Below are 17,513 nucleotides of genomic sequence, written 5' to 3' on the forward strand. Positions count from 1 at the left end.
GAAAATGCAAAAATAATGTGGAGGCATTCTAGGGTAGCCATAGGGAATTAAGGTAGCTAATGGGTTAGGGTAGCCATAGGGAATCAAGGTACCAAATAGGCTGGCACACCTAAAAAATGCATATAAAATGTGCTCAAAATAGAGGATAAGCACACTAGTACTAGAGCTCCCATGCCTATGTCAAACTCTAACAAGAGGTCACAACCAAGAGGCAATCCTAAAATAGGCACGCTAACACCCCTCTCAAATCATGGGTGATAGTAAACCATTGATAACTCAAAATCCATGATTTGCTCTTGAACATAATGGTACTAAACCTCAATGTGTTTTGTGTGGGTATGAAACACAAGGTTCTTAGCCAGAGCTAGGACACTTTGGTTGTCCACGTGTAGCTAAGTGGGTCCAATTTGGGGAAAGGCAATCTCTGCCAACATATGATGGAGCCACAATCCCTCCATAGTAATGAAACAAAAGATGCAACACTTTACTTCTATGAAAGAATGTGTAACAATAGGTTGCTTCTTATTGCTCCATGAGATAGCTCTCAAACCAAGGGCAAAAGAAAAACATGTAGTGGACCATCTTGAATCCACATCACTTGTGTAATCAAAGTCAATCCATCCAGAAAGAGTGGCCCCCTCTCCATACATGATCCCATAGGATCGATTTCCATGTAAATAGTGTAGAACGTGCAAGGCAGCTCCAAAATGAGCATGACTAGTAGTCTTCATGAAAGAAGATAGTAAAGCCACCACAAAAGAAATGTTTGGTTGAGTGTGAATCACCCATATTTGAGAGCCAACAAGCCACTTGTAGTGGGTAGCATGTGGAATGGGATCACCTATTGCTTGTTGCCAATATCTTGGACTCAGGGTCCATGGGGCAAGAAATAGGTCGACACTTGACCATACCAAAATTTGAAAGTAACTCAAAGATATACTTGTGCTGGGAAATAAAGATGCCTTAGGCCATATGATAAATCTCCAAACCAAGGAAGAAGTGAAGAATCCCAAGGTCCGTCATGCCGAACTCTTGTCACAAGATCTCTAAAGTCCAATGTCCTACAAGTCATTTCTTGTGATAATAAGGTCATCAACATATAAAATGATCAACATGCACTTGTCACCCTCAACCTTGTAATAAAGGTTGGGGTCATAATCCACACGATGGAAGTAACCATGTATAAGAAGAAGTGATAATCCTATGGTACCAAGCTCAAGGATCTTGCTTTAGACTATAAAGGGCCTTTCACAATGTGTAAACATGGTCCTCCTTCCCTGCACAAGAAAAGCAGGAGGTTGTGAGACATAAATATCCTCCTCCAAGATGCCATTCAGACAGACCCACTTCATGTCCATTTGATAAACTGGGCAATGGTGATGAGCGGCGAGAGTCAAGATAGCTCAAATAATGGACATTCGAGCTATAGGTGCAAAGGTCTCAAAGTAATCCAAGCTAGCCTCCTGTTGAGAAAATACCTTGCCAACAAGACTTACCTTATCCTTGTCCAAGGATCCATCTGCAAGATACATTAGTCTTATAAACTCATTTGACATCGATCACCTTTCACTTCTTTGAAAAAGGTACTAGCACCCAAGTCTAGCTTTTCTCAATAGAATCAAGCTCAACATGTGTAGCACTATGCCAAACCTCCTATGCAAGGGCCTAATCAATTTTAGAAGGCTTATGGTCTTGAAGAATCTACGACATAAGGACATGGTTCATGCAGAGTGAACTATGCCACTGGGCTTGTCCTAGCTAATCTACATAGGCCTAGAGGTGTCTCAAGGAATTGAGCAATCCCTAACTCATGCATGAGCCTTTGATACCACCAAGGGATGATGATAGACTCAACTTGCTGGTCTAAGGGGACCAAGAGGCCTCTGATGCCCACAAAGCACATGCTTGTGGTAGGGACTCCCCCTCACACTAAGGGAATGTAAATACTTCTCATTCAATGAAGAAGGCTTGCCCTCTAATGGCTCAATTCCTCCCAAAAGGAACTTGGGGAGATGGGGAAGGGGTAAGAACACTTGATGATGAGGTAATAGATGAAGGAGCCATCAAGGGCCAAAGGGGAGATGGAAAAGGAGAAGAGGAAGGAGATGGCACTAATGGATAATTTGAAAGAAAAGGGAGGGGTTGATGGTTGGGGGGAGGGGGATAGTTGATGACGAAGAACCATATGCAATAGGAGAACCAAACCATCAATTAGATCCTCAAAGGCCATAGCCTCATCAAAGATCGCCATCCCTATGCACCATGATCTTTTGAGGATTTGGGTCATAGAGCGAATAGTCCTTCGTGGTCATCTTGTAGCCCACGAAGATAAGCTTCTTCGACTTGGGATTGAGTTTGCATCCTCTTTTCTTCTTATCCATAGGACATATGCATCACACCCAAAGATGCAACATTGGGATACAAATCATATCATGCAATATTGAAGTAAGAAACTTGTTGCATATATGTATTGTTGTAGCTATTGCCTCACCCCCCCAAAATGAAATGTGGGAGACTCCTATGCTCCAAGGCCATTTCGAGCATAGTTTGAATGGCACACTCAACTGCACCATTCTCACATGGTGGGTTCGAATGGGAGTACTCCACCCAAATAATGTGATCCCTGTAAAACTAAGAAAAGAGGCTAGAAAAACCTCACAGTTGTGGTTTTCTTGCACATCACAAACTTTGAAAGAGGTTCCCATCTTCACAAACACCTTCCAATTTCACAGAAGTGGGAGTAGGCCTCTCTCTTGTACTCCAAGAAGTAGGGCCACACACAATGACTAATTTCATTAATAATTAGCATGAGATACTTGGCCTTCCCAAGGGAGGCCATGCCCATAGGTCTACAAAGGTCGATGCAAACCAACTCAAGCAAGCAGAAACCTATAGGTGAGGCTATCTATGTTACTTGCTCCAGAAGCAATTGAGGCATAGAGTGTGAATGGGAGGAAAATCGAGAAGTCCCTTTACCATCTTCTTTCAAGAAGCCCATCGAATAGCATCAAGGTTTAAATGCCCATAACAACCATGCCAAAGCAATCCAAGCTCACGGAAAGATTGTGTAGCAAGGGCTGTTAGTGTGTAAAGTCCACCCTCTTGTGCACTTGTCCAAAGAGTAGCTCTTGTAGATGCATCCTCCATTGTGATTGCATCCTAAGTGAAGATTGCTCAGGTACCTAGCTATGCTAGACCATAAACAAACAAGAGGTTAAAGCCCCAATCTGGTACATATAGGAGTTTGGTCAAAGAAGTATACCGATTGAGTAATAAGGGAATAATCCCTACTCCTCGTACAAGAACAGATGAGTTGTCCCCAATGGTGACGGATTCCCCTCTGGATCTCATGTCTTGAAGCCAAACTTGGTGCTAAGTCATGTGGGAAGAGGACCCACTATCCATCACAAGCCAAGGCTTCTCCTTAAAAGAAGAAGTAAATGTTGTATCCTTTACCCCAAACAAGTGTATGAAGGCAATCCTAATGGTAGTGGGTGTAGCCTTTGAACCCTTGGACCCCTCATTGGGCTTCAAATGGGGGTACTTCTATCAACACTTCTCCTTTGGATGAGTGCCCTTGCTGCGATGGGGGCCCTTAGGCTTCTTCTTGGAATTCTTGGAATCATCTTTCTTGTCCTCTTGTTTCTTGGCTTGGGGCTTCCCCTTCTTCTTCCCTCCCCCTATACTTATTGTAAAAGCCTTCATGGTGCCAAATCCACTAGTACCTATATCCCTAAGCCACGTGTTATGCTCCAAATCTACCATGCAAGCTCCTCCCAAAGAAGTGTATATTGGGTCCTTAAAGTTAGAAAACTCATGTAGAATACATTGAACTTTGGAGATGGCACATGAGTCAAAATACTAATGGCCATGTCCTCAAAATATATAGTTTGTATAAGAGATTGAAGCACATCTCTCATGTCCTCCAATTGGTTGATGTGATTCTTCATGGAAGGAGAATCATTGATGCTAATCATCTGAAGCTTCTTCCCAAGGGATATGCGGTGGGCGTTCTTCTTATGATAGAGAAATGCTAGTTTCTTGCATACCCCCACGACTCTTCAATTTGCGAACATGCACTAGGACAAAATCTGTCAAGCCCACGGGATAGGGTACAATATGGGAAACAAACTCCCAAAGGCCGAAGGTATCGAGAATACTCTCCGCCTTAGATGACCACAATGAATGAATGGAACAATCCAAGTGGTCCTCCTTGGGCAAAGAAGGAAGCATGGGCACCTGCACTAAGGGTGCCATAGGAGGCATCTTAAGACCAAGGTGACATGTCTTTTAAGAAACATGGAGGGAGGAGGGAGGCGAAGGCTATCCGAAAATAGACCTGGTGGTATGTTCTTTGCAGTGCTTGTGAGAATCTCACCGCCTTTTAAAGGAAAGTTGTGAATGTTCATCCTATGAATCATCAAAACCTGCAAATTTATGGTAAGACGTCTTCAATGACTTGCAAAACACCCAAAAACCCTGGGTTTACTATAGATAGCCCCTCGAACAACGAAATCATCTATACATTCACAAGAGAAACAATAAAGAGGATCAGCATGGAGGAGATTTGTCACCTTCACCAAAGATGGTTATATGTGCTCAAAACGTTAATGGAGATTGTCAACTGCCACAAGAAATGGCTATGGTTTAGCAAAACAAGCAAATGTTGACTATTGCCTAGCACAAGGATGACTGTGTTTTAGCAAAACACTGATGGGGAGGGTTGCATCAACAATTTGGGAAGGTTGCCTTAACTCTAATCACCTATGTGTTCTCTCATTTGGAAATGATACCAGGTGAGAATGCGCAATGGAAGAACACAAATACAAAGAGTGCTAGAAGAAGAGAGAGGCAACAAGAAGAAGGAAGAAATCTACACTGATCAGCTCGTGCATGCAACCTGAGGCATCCATGATGAGGGCACTAGGTCCGGCTTAAAATAATGATGGCCGCTAGCAACACTGAAGACAGAGGAGTATGTTGGGAAACGAAGTGTGCAAAACAACAACTTGGAAGAATGTGATTTGCTAATTGTGGGCTGCAACTATATATAGCCAAAGATCCCAAAAACTAGTTGACCTAAAATCTGGGCCAAAAATATGGCCAACCTAACAAAATCAACTTGGCGTTTGTTAAAATAGTTGATTGATTACATTAAAAAAATATAAAATAATGTGGAGGCATTCTTAGGCAACCACAAGGAATCAAGGAGGAAACATGTTGGCAAACCTAGAAAATGCACAAAAAATGTGCTCAAAAATAGAAGAAAAGTTCACTAAACTACTAGAGCTCCCATGTCTTTGTCAAACTCTGATAAGAGCTCATAACCAAGAGATGATAGACTAATAACCCTAAAATAGGAAGGCTAACAGGTGCTCCCTTGTGGGCATTTGGGTAGTTGTGGGTGTGGGTGTGAAATAAAAAGTGGTATAATCCATTATGATTATGGAGAGTACATGTCTGAAGGGTTTGCTACATTTGGTTGAATATGGGATAAAACACTAAGTATCCACAAAAAAAATTTACCTTCACCTTCTTCGAGGTGTTGGAAATGCAATCCACACTTGCTAGAGAAAACTAGCTTACTAGCGGTGTAGCAATGATGAGTTGAGACTAGGTTTGAATATTAGACCAAATGGAGGAAGATTTCCATAATTGGATAGACAGGAGGTTATCCATCACATTAAGGTTTTGGGGGCTAGATGGCTAGCCCAATTATGAAAAACTTTCAGTTAAGTGCACACTCGCGTGAAGAATATTGGCATGGGTGACCTCCCGAGAAGGGGAGGTACAAGGGTCCCCACCCAGTTTCTTAGTATCAGAGCTCATGCTGCTGAGCTTGAATAATACTAGGATGGGTGACCTCCCTAGAAGAGAAGGTACAAGGACCCCCACCGAGTTTCTAACTTGGTATTAGAGCTCATGTTGTTGAGCTTGGATGGCACTAGGATCTCAACCAAGGTGTGGCTTGAGAAGGAGTGTTGGAAATGCAATCCACACTTGCTAGAGAAAACCAGCTCACTATCGACGCAATGATGATAAGTTGAGACTAGGTTTGATCCTAGGCCAAATGGAAAAAAAATTCCATAATTGAATAGATTGGAGGACATCCGTCACCTTAAGGTTTTGGGGGCTAGATGGCTAGTCCAATCATAGGAAACTTCCAGTTAAGTGTGCATTGGTGTAAACAATACTAGGATAGGTGACCTCTTGGGAAGGGGAGATGGAAGGATCCCCACCCAATTTCTAACTCAAGGTTGTAGCATTTGTTTCACTAGGGATTGGGTAGTTTTTGCCCTTAATTTTCTTTTTAGAAAAATAATGCCAAATTGTGATTGATGAGACTTTTTTAACCAAGAGTGGAAACTAGCAATGATTCACCTACATAAGAATGGATTGAAGATATATAGGTAGCTTGCTTAAGCATTAGTCTTCTATGTATATCTGTTGTTGACCCAATCACATTAATTGGTTGCCAAATACAAAACCACCCATAACATTGTAGACCACATTAAAATTACTCTCTATAAAGGTACTCTTTCTCATGTGTGCACAATGCCTGCATGGATATATATGTATGTTCTTTTGTTTCACTCTTTAGATAAACCTAATTGATGACTTAGTTTCAAACGTTGGTTGTGATATGGTCCTCTTGGAGTAGCATGTCTAATTTCATAAAGTTTGAATTGGGGCATGTCATTGTATATTGAGTGTTTTCTACATTTATCTCTCAGGAAACAAACAATGGTGCACATGCTATGTTGAAGGATTTCCCTCTTGCATATTGAAAAGAGTGAAAAGATTAATAACCTTCCTATTACAAAAAATTAGTTAATGTGAAGTGACTAAAAAGAGTCATTAAGGCACTTTCAATCATTGGAGTAACTTGCCTTTATGGGCCATGGTAACATAAATGCCATTGTTGGTGAGATGGAGAGGGTCCAAACAAGCAAGGATAGGAAAAGGGGGAAGGGGAAAAGGAAGTAAGGGAGAAGCCAAGGAGTAAAAGCAGAGCAAATGGAAATGTAAGAGAGGAGGGGAGAGGTGTAGCAAAGGAGGGGAGTTTTTTTTTTGGGGGAGAGAGAGAGAGAGAGAGAGAGAGAGAGCTACTTCTTCAACCTCTTACAAAGCATATTATACATTTGATCAATATACAGCATCATCACATGCAATTCTCGTTCTATCAATACTCCCACAGTCAACATGATTTCCAAGGCCTCAGTTAGAGAGAGAGAGAGAGAGAGAGAGAGTATGTGCGTAAGGAATAGAGCAGGAATCCATAGACTGTTAGCTGCCTTCATTCTGATTAGTGCCCGTCTTTCACATGCAAATGTTAGCGTGTCTTTCACATGCAAATGAAACGTTAACATGCATTCAACTTACACTCCAAGTTTGAAGATATGGAGAGCATAGACGAGCATATGTATGACGTAGCTTGAGATGCTTACTTTAGAATATGCCTAGAGCTTTGGGGTCTCCCCCCTCTGATATGCCTCAAAATTGCCAATGCTTTGTCAAGATGACTGCATCAAGCATGGGTCTGCACCCCAACTGCAAGCTCAAATTGTGAAGGGTTGGTTGAAATATAAGCACTATTAAGGAAACTTACTGGCATTTAGTGATATATGAAAAATTAATTGCCCATGGCCACACAGTAATTTCCTCCTCCTTAATCCTTTTATTTGCCAATTTGGAGGCCCATAAACCATTCGTATTCGGAGTTCAATAATTGTTTGTCTGAGCGCTTGTGATGAAAGAGAGACTAACATTACTGTGATGTAGTATAGGCTTCTATGAAAGGTCTCAAGCTAAGACTGCAGCAGGCAAGTCCTTGACCCAGGGATCTAAAGGCTTCCCAACAGAGTAGACAATAAAACCAAGGTCCCTTAACATTTTCACATCCATCATGTTTCGTCCATCGAATACAAACGCAGGCTTATGCGTGCTGTCATAGATTTTCTTGTAATCCAGTGTCTTGAACTCATCCCACTCAGTCACAATGCAGATGCCATGGACCCCCGTGGTGGCCTCATAGGGGTCATCTACAATGTTCACTTGCTGTCTCATGTTTCCATCTACCCTCTTGCCATGCCCAAACAAGTCCTTTTCAATCTGATCCTTGGACACTTGAGGGTCATATATGTTGAGCAGGGCCCTGTCAATAAGAAGGCCTTTGCATACATCAATGGCAGGGGTCTCTCTTGTGTCCCCGGTGTCTTTCTTGAAAGCAAAGCCCAAGATGGCAATCTTCTTCCCTGAGACTGTATTGAACATGGATGAGACAATTCTAGTCACAAATCTCGACTTCTGATAGTCGTTGATCGTGATAACTTGCTTCCAATACCTTGCCACCTCTGTAAGGCCAAGGCATTCACAGATGTAGACCAGGTTGAGTATGTCCTTCTGGAAGCAAGATCCTCCAAATCCTACACTGGACCTGAGGAATTTGGGTCCAATCCGTGAGTCCTTACCAACGGAGAAGGCGACCTCTGATATGTCTGCTCCTGTGGCCTCGCACAGTGTAGAGAGCGCATTGATGGATGATATCCTCTGTGCAAGGAAGGCATTTGCAGCCAGCTTTGTGATCTCTGCAGACCAAAGATTGGTGGTGATGATCCTGTCCTCAGGGACCCAATTGGCATATACCTCCTTGAGGGCACGCATGGCACGGAGGCCATGGGGGCTGTCACAGCGGCTGCCGATGAGAACACGGTCAGGATTGCGCAGGTCCTCGATGGCTGTGCCCTCGGCCAGGAACTCTGGGTTGGAGAGGATGTCAAAGTGGACACCACGTGTGCTGTTGTGGGTGAGAATGCGCTCGACGGCCTCAGCTGTCTTGACGGGCACGGTCGACTTCTCGACGACGATCTTAGGTGAGGTGGAGGCGTCAGCGATGGTGCGAGCGGCGCTCTCCCAGAAGGCAAGGTCAGCAGCCATACCAGCGCCGAGGCCGGAGGTCTTGGTGGGCGTGTTGACAGAGACGAAGACGATGTCGGCCTGCGCAACATGCTGCACCACATGGGAGCTGAAGAAGAGGTTTCTGCCTCTGCATGCAGAGACCACCTCATGCAGGCCGGGCTCGTAGATGGGCAGGCAGTCGCTGTTCCAGGCGTCGATGAGAGATGCAGAGACATCGACGACGACGACCTCGATGTGGGGGCACTTGAGGGCGATCATGGCCATGGTGGGGCCTCCCACATACCCTGCACCCATGCAGCAGATTTTCACCATCGCTTCTTTTGGATTAATGACCTCAAGATCAATATTGCTCTCTCTCTCTCTCTCTCTCTCTCTCTCTCTCTCTCTCTCTCTCTATAAGGGGAGAAAAGTTATGTCTTCTGCAGGGATGCCTGACTGTGGGCTCAGAGCTTAAGATATGTGCGGCTGGACGTGTCTTACATCATCTCCCGTTCTGCAAAAATGGAGAGAGAGATTCGAGACTCGAGAGCCTCCTTTTCTGCCTTTCCCCCGGTCTTTTAGGAAAAGAGGCCCTCCCAATGCTCCCATCTCCCATCCAGGCACAGAACGGTACTATTTTCACACGCTTCTGCTGCGATAAATGCTTGCCTCCCGAGTCCCCCTCAGCACTATCTCCCACGGGGTCATTATGACCTGGGGGAGTTGGGATCAACGGCTCTCGTTGATCCCCCTCCTCACAACCACGGCGCAGACGTCGATCCCGTGGGAGATTAAACCCATCCTTGTTTGGTCATCCCGCCCAAATTATAAATGAGACCAGCCGGAAAAGTGCCCATCGATGGGCCGTCTGATACGTGTCTGCGCATGCGAACTAGAGACACCTTAACTCCTTATAATTGGGAGGGACCCAGAGAATGTGCCGCCGCCAACGAACAAGGTGATATCAAGCCCTCGAGAGCATGTGAAGTCCCAGATGCATCTGAGTTCAACTGCAGGCGCATACTTCCGTTCTCGTTCTCTCTCTCTCTCTCTCTCATACCCATAGTAGCTGCAGCTTGCGCATCCAAAGAGAGCTCGATGTCTTCATCCCTCCCAGATCCAAGTTAATACCCTGACCACAGTAGCGTGCGCATCCCTCTCAGCTCGGCATCTTCATCTCTCCCAGAGTGCTGCGTGCGCATCCCAACTTCCCTAGCTCGTGCAGCCTGCGCATCCCTCTCAGCTCGGCGGCTTCATCCCAACTCCGTCTGCTGCGTTGATACCCGCTTTGAGTGCGTGCGCATCCCATGCCCATTCGGATGCGTGCTGGTCTTCATCCACATTAGCATCTCCCAAGTCGGCGTCTGAGTCTCGGTGAGACAATTCGGTGTCTCCAATTTTGTATGCGCCTCCGTCTTCATCCCTCCCACAGTCGGCGTATGAGAACATGGTGCCTCTTCTCTGTCTCAGGCGTCTTCATCGGCACATTAGGCCTCAGGCTGCAAGGTTGATCCCAACTCCGTCTTCATCAGCACATTAGGCCTCAGGCCTCAGGCTGCAACGTTGATCCCAACACAGGAGGCTGCAGCGTGACCGTGACTCAGCTGCAACATCTCAGGAGGCCCAAGTGTCTTCATTAGCGTGACGCCTGTGTGGGAGGCACTATCTCCCGTCTCAAGCTCAATCCTTTTGTAAAATTTCACAATAATCTCATAATAATGCTCTCTTTGGATGCAAACATATTGATGTTGGAAGAGTTTGTTGATTAGGTCTCTATGTTGCTTACGTCACTATCATTTTGCAATTAAAATATGTGCTAAAGCGAGTGTTGGAAACTGTATGAATGTGTTGAGTCTCAATCCTTCTCAAAATTCATTAATTGGAATCATACAAGAATCCCAACAACCATAGCATAGTCCAAGTGCCATCACTTGGCATATTCAAGGTTTGTTGATTAAGGCTCTATGTGCCTAACGTCACTATCATTTTGGAATATGATCACAATGAAAAACCTCAATCTTGGTTACAATTGTAGTAATGGGACTACCCCTAATGTAGTCACAAGTCTAATGTCATTTTCAAATATGATTACAATGTAGAACCTCAATCTTGGTTCCAGCCACATTAATGAGACTATCCTTGATGTAGTTGCAAGCCCACCAATCATCACTTTTAGCTTTTTCCATGCCCCAAAATCTACTTAATGGTCGCATACCATTAGGGATATGGCAATTAATACATGTGCAAAGCACGGATCTACCTATAGATCATCTATATAGGTCAAATTTGGCGAGTTTTGGGAATTGTATGAATGTGTTGAGTCTCAATCCTTCGCAAAAATCATTGATTGGAATCCTATAAGAAGCCCAATAACCATGTTGCAATGTCAAAATATATATTATTGCACTAGGAATAATAAGGCAAGGCACTAGTACTTGGAAGTGGTTGTAGTGAGGTGATAGCTTGGTGAAGAATTGTAACATTAGAGGTTTCTGACCTACTATTGATAGCCTACCGATTTTTTGAATAGGACTTTTTTATTGTTACTAAATTGAACACATCTAGTCATTAGATTGGATGTGGCATCCACCATTGGTCATAAATCATGACATATTCAATATTTGGTCTTTCATCAAGCATGTCCAGAAAAGTAAGCCATGCTACTCATTTTTTGAAGAGCATGTTGATTATTTTGCTAATCCAGGATGGGGCTCACAATATTCGGGAAGCATTATGGATTACTCATTTCTTGTTGTCACGTACTTGTCATGATGTATTACTTTATGAATTCTGTTATGTTTCATGTTTTATATGATGGTTATGAGTAGTTATGGACTACTCACTTTTTGTTGTAACGTACTTGTCATGGATTAGGTGACATGGATTTTTTTATGGATTATAAGTAATTATGTACCATACTGTGTCATGGATTATATCATGGAGTACTCACTTCCTTTGCACTTATAAGTTGATATGCACTTGGTTATGAGTAGTTATCAACTTCTCACTTTTTGTTGTTTTGTGACATGGATTATCCAATGGTTATGAGTAGGTGCGCACGCTTTTACCTCTGGCAAATGGCTCCACGCACTCGCAGCCATTCTTCGTCGGATGTCCATTCGCGAAAAAATACCAGAGTAAGATGCCCTATTTAATATTTGTTTAGGGTTTTCTTAACGTCCATTATTGATTTCTCACATATTGTGTAGTTCCGTTTATTTATTTTTAGGTTGCATCATCTCCTCGACGTATCGTAGAGGGGTTTGGGTGGCAGGCGCGTCTCAGACATCCATCGAAAGAGAAGTGCCGAGCTACTCTCAGGTAAGTGTTTATCCTACTTTCGGTTTTGTTAGTAAGCATACTCCTAAGATTGCCCGTCAGTGCCGTGTTGATATTCTTTGTCCAAAGAGGCGTGATACTTATAAATAGAATGTCACTTTACATAGGAAAACCCACCGTACATGGAGATCACACTGCCTGATGGGTCTCTTCCATACATGGAGATCACACTGCCTGATGGATCTCTTGCCCGTCAGTGCCGTGTTGATATTCTTTGTCCGAAGAGGCATGTCAACATAAAGAGACGGGCAAGGATGATACATCATTTGAAGGATGAGCATGGTATCCATTATGATATTCCATGTCGAAAGACCGGCCGTCCCATAGGCACACAGCATGCTCGCCATACTGTTGGTGCTTGGCACCGCCAGGCAGAGGCTCGGTTCTCTAATCTTGAAAGAAAGTTGAGTTTGGCCCGAAGTAAGTACGAGAAGGCTCAGTATGCGAGAGCGAGCTCATTATGGGACTTACTCGAAGATGCTGAGCGTACCATGGAGAGGCAGGAGTATGTGGAGGCATTTGTGAATAGACAAATGGGCAAATATGATTCCAAAAGAGATGAGCGTGTGCGGAGCACTCAAAGTCGAATAGCGGATGGCTACCAAAAACATGTAAGTCTCTTACCTGATATTGTTTTTTCTTCTATAGTGTCATATGCAAATGCAATTTTATTACCTTGGCCTTGAGTTTATCATTTTTTATATATGTATATTCACTCACAAGTTGCCTTCCTTAGAAACGACCTCGCACATGAGAGTATGAGGATGTGCCTCATATTGATGATGAGGGTCAAGTCCTAGACCACCATCCCAAGTTGCAAACAGTGGAGCGAAACTTTCAGATGGAGATGGATAGCTTATTGCGGACTGGTCCTCCATCCACTGGCGATGTTATGGACTTTCAGGTTAGTTTATGGGCAAGTTTGTGGCTTTTGGTTATGGTTATGGTTCATGTAATTTTATGGGCATTGTGTAGTTAGGATTATGGTTATGGTTATGTTTATGGTTATGGCATTGTTTGTTGTGTAGTTTATGGGCATTGTGTAGTTAGGATTATGGTTATGGTTATTGTTTATGGTTATTGTATAGTTTATGGGCATTGTGTAGTTAGGATTATGGTTATGGTTATTGTTTATGGTTATGGTTATGATTTTGTGTAGTTTGTTATGTTTATGGCTATGGCATTGTTTGTTGTGTAGTTTATGGGCATTGTGTAGTTAGGATTATGGTTATGGTTATTGTTTAAGGTTATGGTTATGGCATTGTTTATGGTCATGGTTATGTTTATGGTTATGGCATTGTTTGTTGTGTAGTTTATGGGCATTGTGTATTTAGGATTATGGTTATGGTTATTGTTTATGGTTAAGGTTATGGCATTGTTTATGGTTATGGTTATGTTTATGGCTATGGCATTGTTTGTTGTGTAGTTTATGGGCATTGTGTAGTTAGGATTATGGTTATGTTTATGGCTATGGCATTGTTTGTTGTGTAGTTTATGGGCATTGTGTAGTTAGGATTATGGTTATGGTTATTGTTTAAGGTTATGGTTATGGCATTGTTTATGGTTATGGTTATGTTTATGGTTATGGCATTGTTTGTTGTGTAGTTTATGGGCATTGTGTAGTTAGGATTATGGTTATGTTTATGGTTATGGCATTGTTTGTTGTGTAGTTTATGGGCATTGTGTAGTTAGGATTATGGTTATGGTTATTGTTTATGCTTATGGTTATGGCATTGTTTATGGTTATGGTTATGTTTATGGCTATGGCATTGTTTGTTGTGTAGTTTATGGGCATTGTGTAGTTAGGATTATGGTTATGGTTATTGTTTATGGTTAATGTGTAGTTTATGGGCAAGTTTGTGGCTTATGGTTATGTTTGTGGTTATGGCATTATTTGTTGTGTAGTTTATGGGCATTGTGTAGTTAGGATTATGGTTATGGTTATGCTAGGATTACGATGGTTATGTTAGGTTATGGTTATGGTTATGTTATGTCATGTTAGGTTAACACTTTATGATTATGGTTATGGTTATGTTTATGGTTATGGCATTATAGGGCGAGGGGAGTAAGCGCTTCACGTCGCTCCTCCTATCACCTCGACCCACCCCTATCACCATCTCCTCCCCTCTTGAGTATCCAAGCGACGCTCCCCATTGCATATTCACAATTGGATGTAGTTTGGTTGACACCATTAAGAATGGCTCTCCTGTCAAGATGAAGGGGCAAAAAAGTGCCACCTCAAGGTGCGTTCTTATTAATTGTAATGCTTTCATTGTGTTATATTTCTTGTACTTGTGATTGGTTGCATTGTGTGTGGTTGCTTTCTGGTATTATTTTAGGTTGGAGAGTTCCGCACATATCGAGTTCGTGGCTCTATGCTCAAAACTCCGTGTGGATGTCGACCATGCTTTGTTGGATGCATTGCGGTGCGTAGAGGAGGCATCCACCCGTACTATGAATTTGTTCGCCATGTAAGTTTGCTAAATTTGGTTGTTGCCTGATGATTAGGGCTAGGGGTTTTGTTATTTTACTAAACTAATTTGGGCTTTTATTCATAGTTGGATGGAGTATGTGATTCCAAGAGAGCACGTCCATGATGTATGCTTCGTGGATAGTCTGTGGTTTCCATACATCAATATGATTGAGCCACAAGACGATAGTGTTTCGTTGAGGAATTACTTTGATAGCTGCGATCCCACGAGGGCCACATTTATATTTCTTCCTGTGCTTGTGAGGTTTGTAGTCCCTTTATGCATACTTATTGGAAATGGCAAATCATAGCCCTTTGATACACTAGTTTTAATAGCATTCTTTGATGTATAGGTCACATTGGTGTCTTTTTGTGGTCTTCAATCCTATGCTAAAAAGGGTTGAAAATTTACCTAGTGATCAGGGAGCCATCCTATGCCTTGACTCCTTGGAATGCACTGATTTCACGGCATGTCTACCTTATGTGCACAGGTATCTTAACATTCTATATGCATCCATGCTTTATGTTGTGTCACATATGTATTATGTTCATCTCTTTTGTGTCTATGTTTCAGGGCCGTGTTTGCATTATCGAGGCTTTGTACTGACCCAGTGTGTGCTAAGTTTCTATCGGACATGGAGAAAATGAAGCTCATTCACATTAAGGTGTGTCACTATAGTGTTAAAGTAATGCTGTCACTTAGAGATGTAACATAGGGAAGTTCACATAAAGATGACTATAATCCCTTTTCACAGGCCCCTCAACAGACAAATGCAGTTGACTGTGGATTCTATGTGATGGCTTTCATAAGACTACTCATTGAGGGTGGCGTGGTTGGGAAACCAACCAAAAACTGGGTAAGCCTATATTGGTATAATTGCTTTTGCTATGCGACTTTGAATGGTCTAGTGTGCATATGTCAATCCATAATCAACTTATTGTATTGCAGTTAACAAGAAAATGGTTCAATGCCACCTACGTTACAACTTTGAAGGAGGACCTTTAGCAGTGGGCACTTGGAGTGTTGGAGAGGTGATCTTGTGTGGATTTACTTGGTTTGTGACTTTTACTTGGTTTGTGGCAGTCATGGACTTATGGTCTCACTTATGGTCATGTACTTGGTTTGCGGCAGACATGTACTCACTTGTCAATGTCTTTTGGATATTGATGTAATGATACATATACAAGGTTTCAATTGTATTTTTTTTTTATGTAAAGGTTTGTTTTATGTCAAGTATTTTTATGCCAAGGTAATGCTTTCATGCTATGATTTAGGGTGTATTACGTATTGTTTTTTTATGTCAAGGTAATACTTTTATTACGTTATGGTTTATTACGTCATGGTTCATGCAAGGTTTTGTATGTCGAGGTAATGCTTTTATGCTATGTTTTACTAACATTGATAGTGCATATGCTCCATGGTAGAAAAGAGAGGCATTTAGTGCATGTTTTATAGGTCACAAAAAGAAGTAGGGAGAGGCAGGGGTTTTGTGAATGGATCATAAACATTTGCTTCTTTGATTGTGAAGTCACTAATGATTTAATGTAACCACATGATGATTTAATGTTACTAATCTCACGATGAAGTCACTAATCTCATGTTACTAATCTCTAAATCAAAGCTTATCATTATTGAGTCCTCATGTGGTTCAAAGATTTCATTGCACCATAGTACTTTGTTACATTATTCCATAGGATGTGTGGTTTAGAAATCATTATTTGATCTTATCTTTTTCCAAGTTCAAAGTAAATGTTCAAGTTGATAAGTTGTCTATATTACGTAATCTGATAACACACACACACACACACACACACTCTCTCTCTCTCTCTCTCTCTCTCTCTCTCAAATTGACCTTCGGAACATGAATTGAACTCATGCATCTTTTGGAATGGACCCATGCATTTGCATTATAAGAAAATTGGATGTAGCTTCTTCTTGCTTTAATGTTACTAATCTCACGATGAAGTCACTAATCTCATGTTACTAATCTCTAAATCAAAGCTTATCATTATTGAGTCCTCATGTGGTTCAAAGATTTCATTGCACCATAGTACTTTGTTACATTATTCCATAGGATGTGTGGTTTAGAAATCATTATTTGATCTTATCTTTTTCCAAGTTCAAAGTAAATGTTCAAGTTGATAAGTTGTCTATATTACGTAATCTGATAACACACACACACACACACACTTCTCTCTCTCTCTCTCTCTCTCTCTCTCTCTCTCTCTCTCTCAAATTGACCTTCGGAACATGAATTGAACTCATGCATCTTTTGGAATGGACCCATGCATTTGCATTATAAGAAAATTGGATGTAGCTTCTTCTTGCTTTAATGTTACTAATCTCACGATGAAGTCACTAATCTCATGTTACTAATCTCTAAATCAAAGCTTATCATTATTGAGTCCTCATGTGGTTCAAAGATTTCATTGCACCATAGTACTTTGTTACATTATTCCATAGGATGTGTGGTTTAGAAATCATTATTTGATCTTATCTTTTTCCAAGTTCAAAGTAAATGTTCAAGTTGATAAGTTGTCTATATTACGTAATCTGTAACAGACACACACACACACACACACACACACTCTCTCTCTCTCTCTCTCTCTCTCTCTCTCTCTCTCTCTCTCTCTCTCTCTCTCTCTCTCTCTCTCTCTCTCTCTCTCAAATTGACCTTCAGAACATGAATTGAACTCATGCATCTTTTGGAATGGACCCATGCATTTGCATTATAAGAAAATTGGATGTAGCTTCTTCTTGCTTTATCACATGAGTCAATTTGTTAAAGTGTGTTCCATCTAGATA

The 17,513-nt window shown here is 42.0% G+C and overlaps 1 protein-coding gene across 1 annotated transcript; it reads right to left on the reverse strand.

Moving 5' to 3' along the window:
• Positions 1-7,417: 7,417 nt before the first annotated feature.
• LOC148017027 (UDP-glucose 6-dehydrogenase 4-like) lies at positions 7,418-9,445 on the reverse strand. The gene has a single exon (XM_087662507.1). The coding sequence runs from the start codon at positions 9,229-9,231 to the stop codon at positions 7,804-7,806; it is 1,428 nt and encodes a 475-aa protein (XP_087518633.1). The 5' UTR covers positions 9,232-9,445; the 3' UTR covers positions 7,418-7,803.
• Between the last annotated feature and the right edge of the window lie 8,068 nt (positions 9,446-17,513).

The sequence above is a fragment of the Lygodium microphyllum genome, chromosome 22, assembly GCF_053477565.2.
Source record: "Lygodium microphyllum isolate KBCC chromosome 22, Lygodium_microphyllum_v1.1.10, whole genome shotgun sequence".
Classification (NCBI taxonomy): Eukaryota; Viridiplantae; Streptophyta; class Polypodiopsida; order Schizaeales; family Lygodiaceae; genus Lygodium; species Lygodium microphyllum.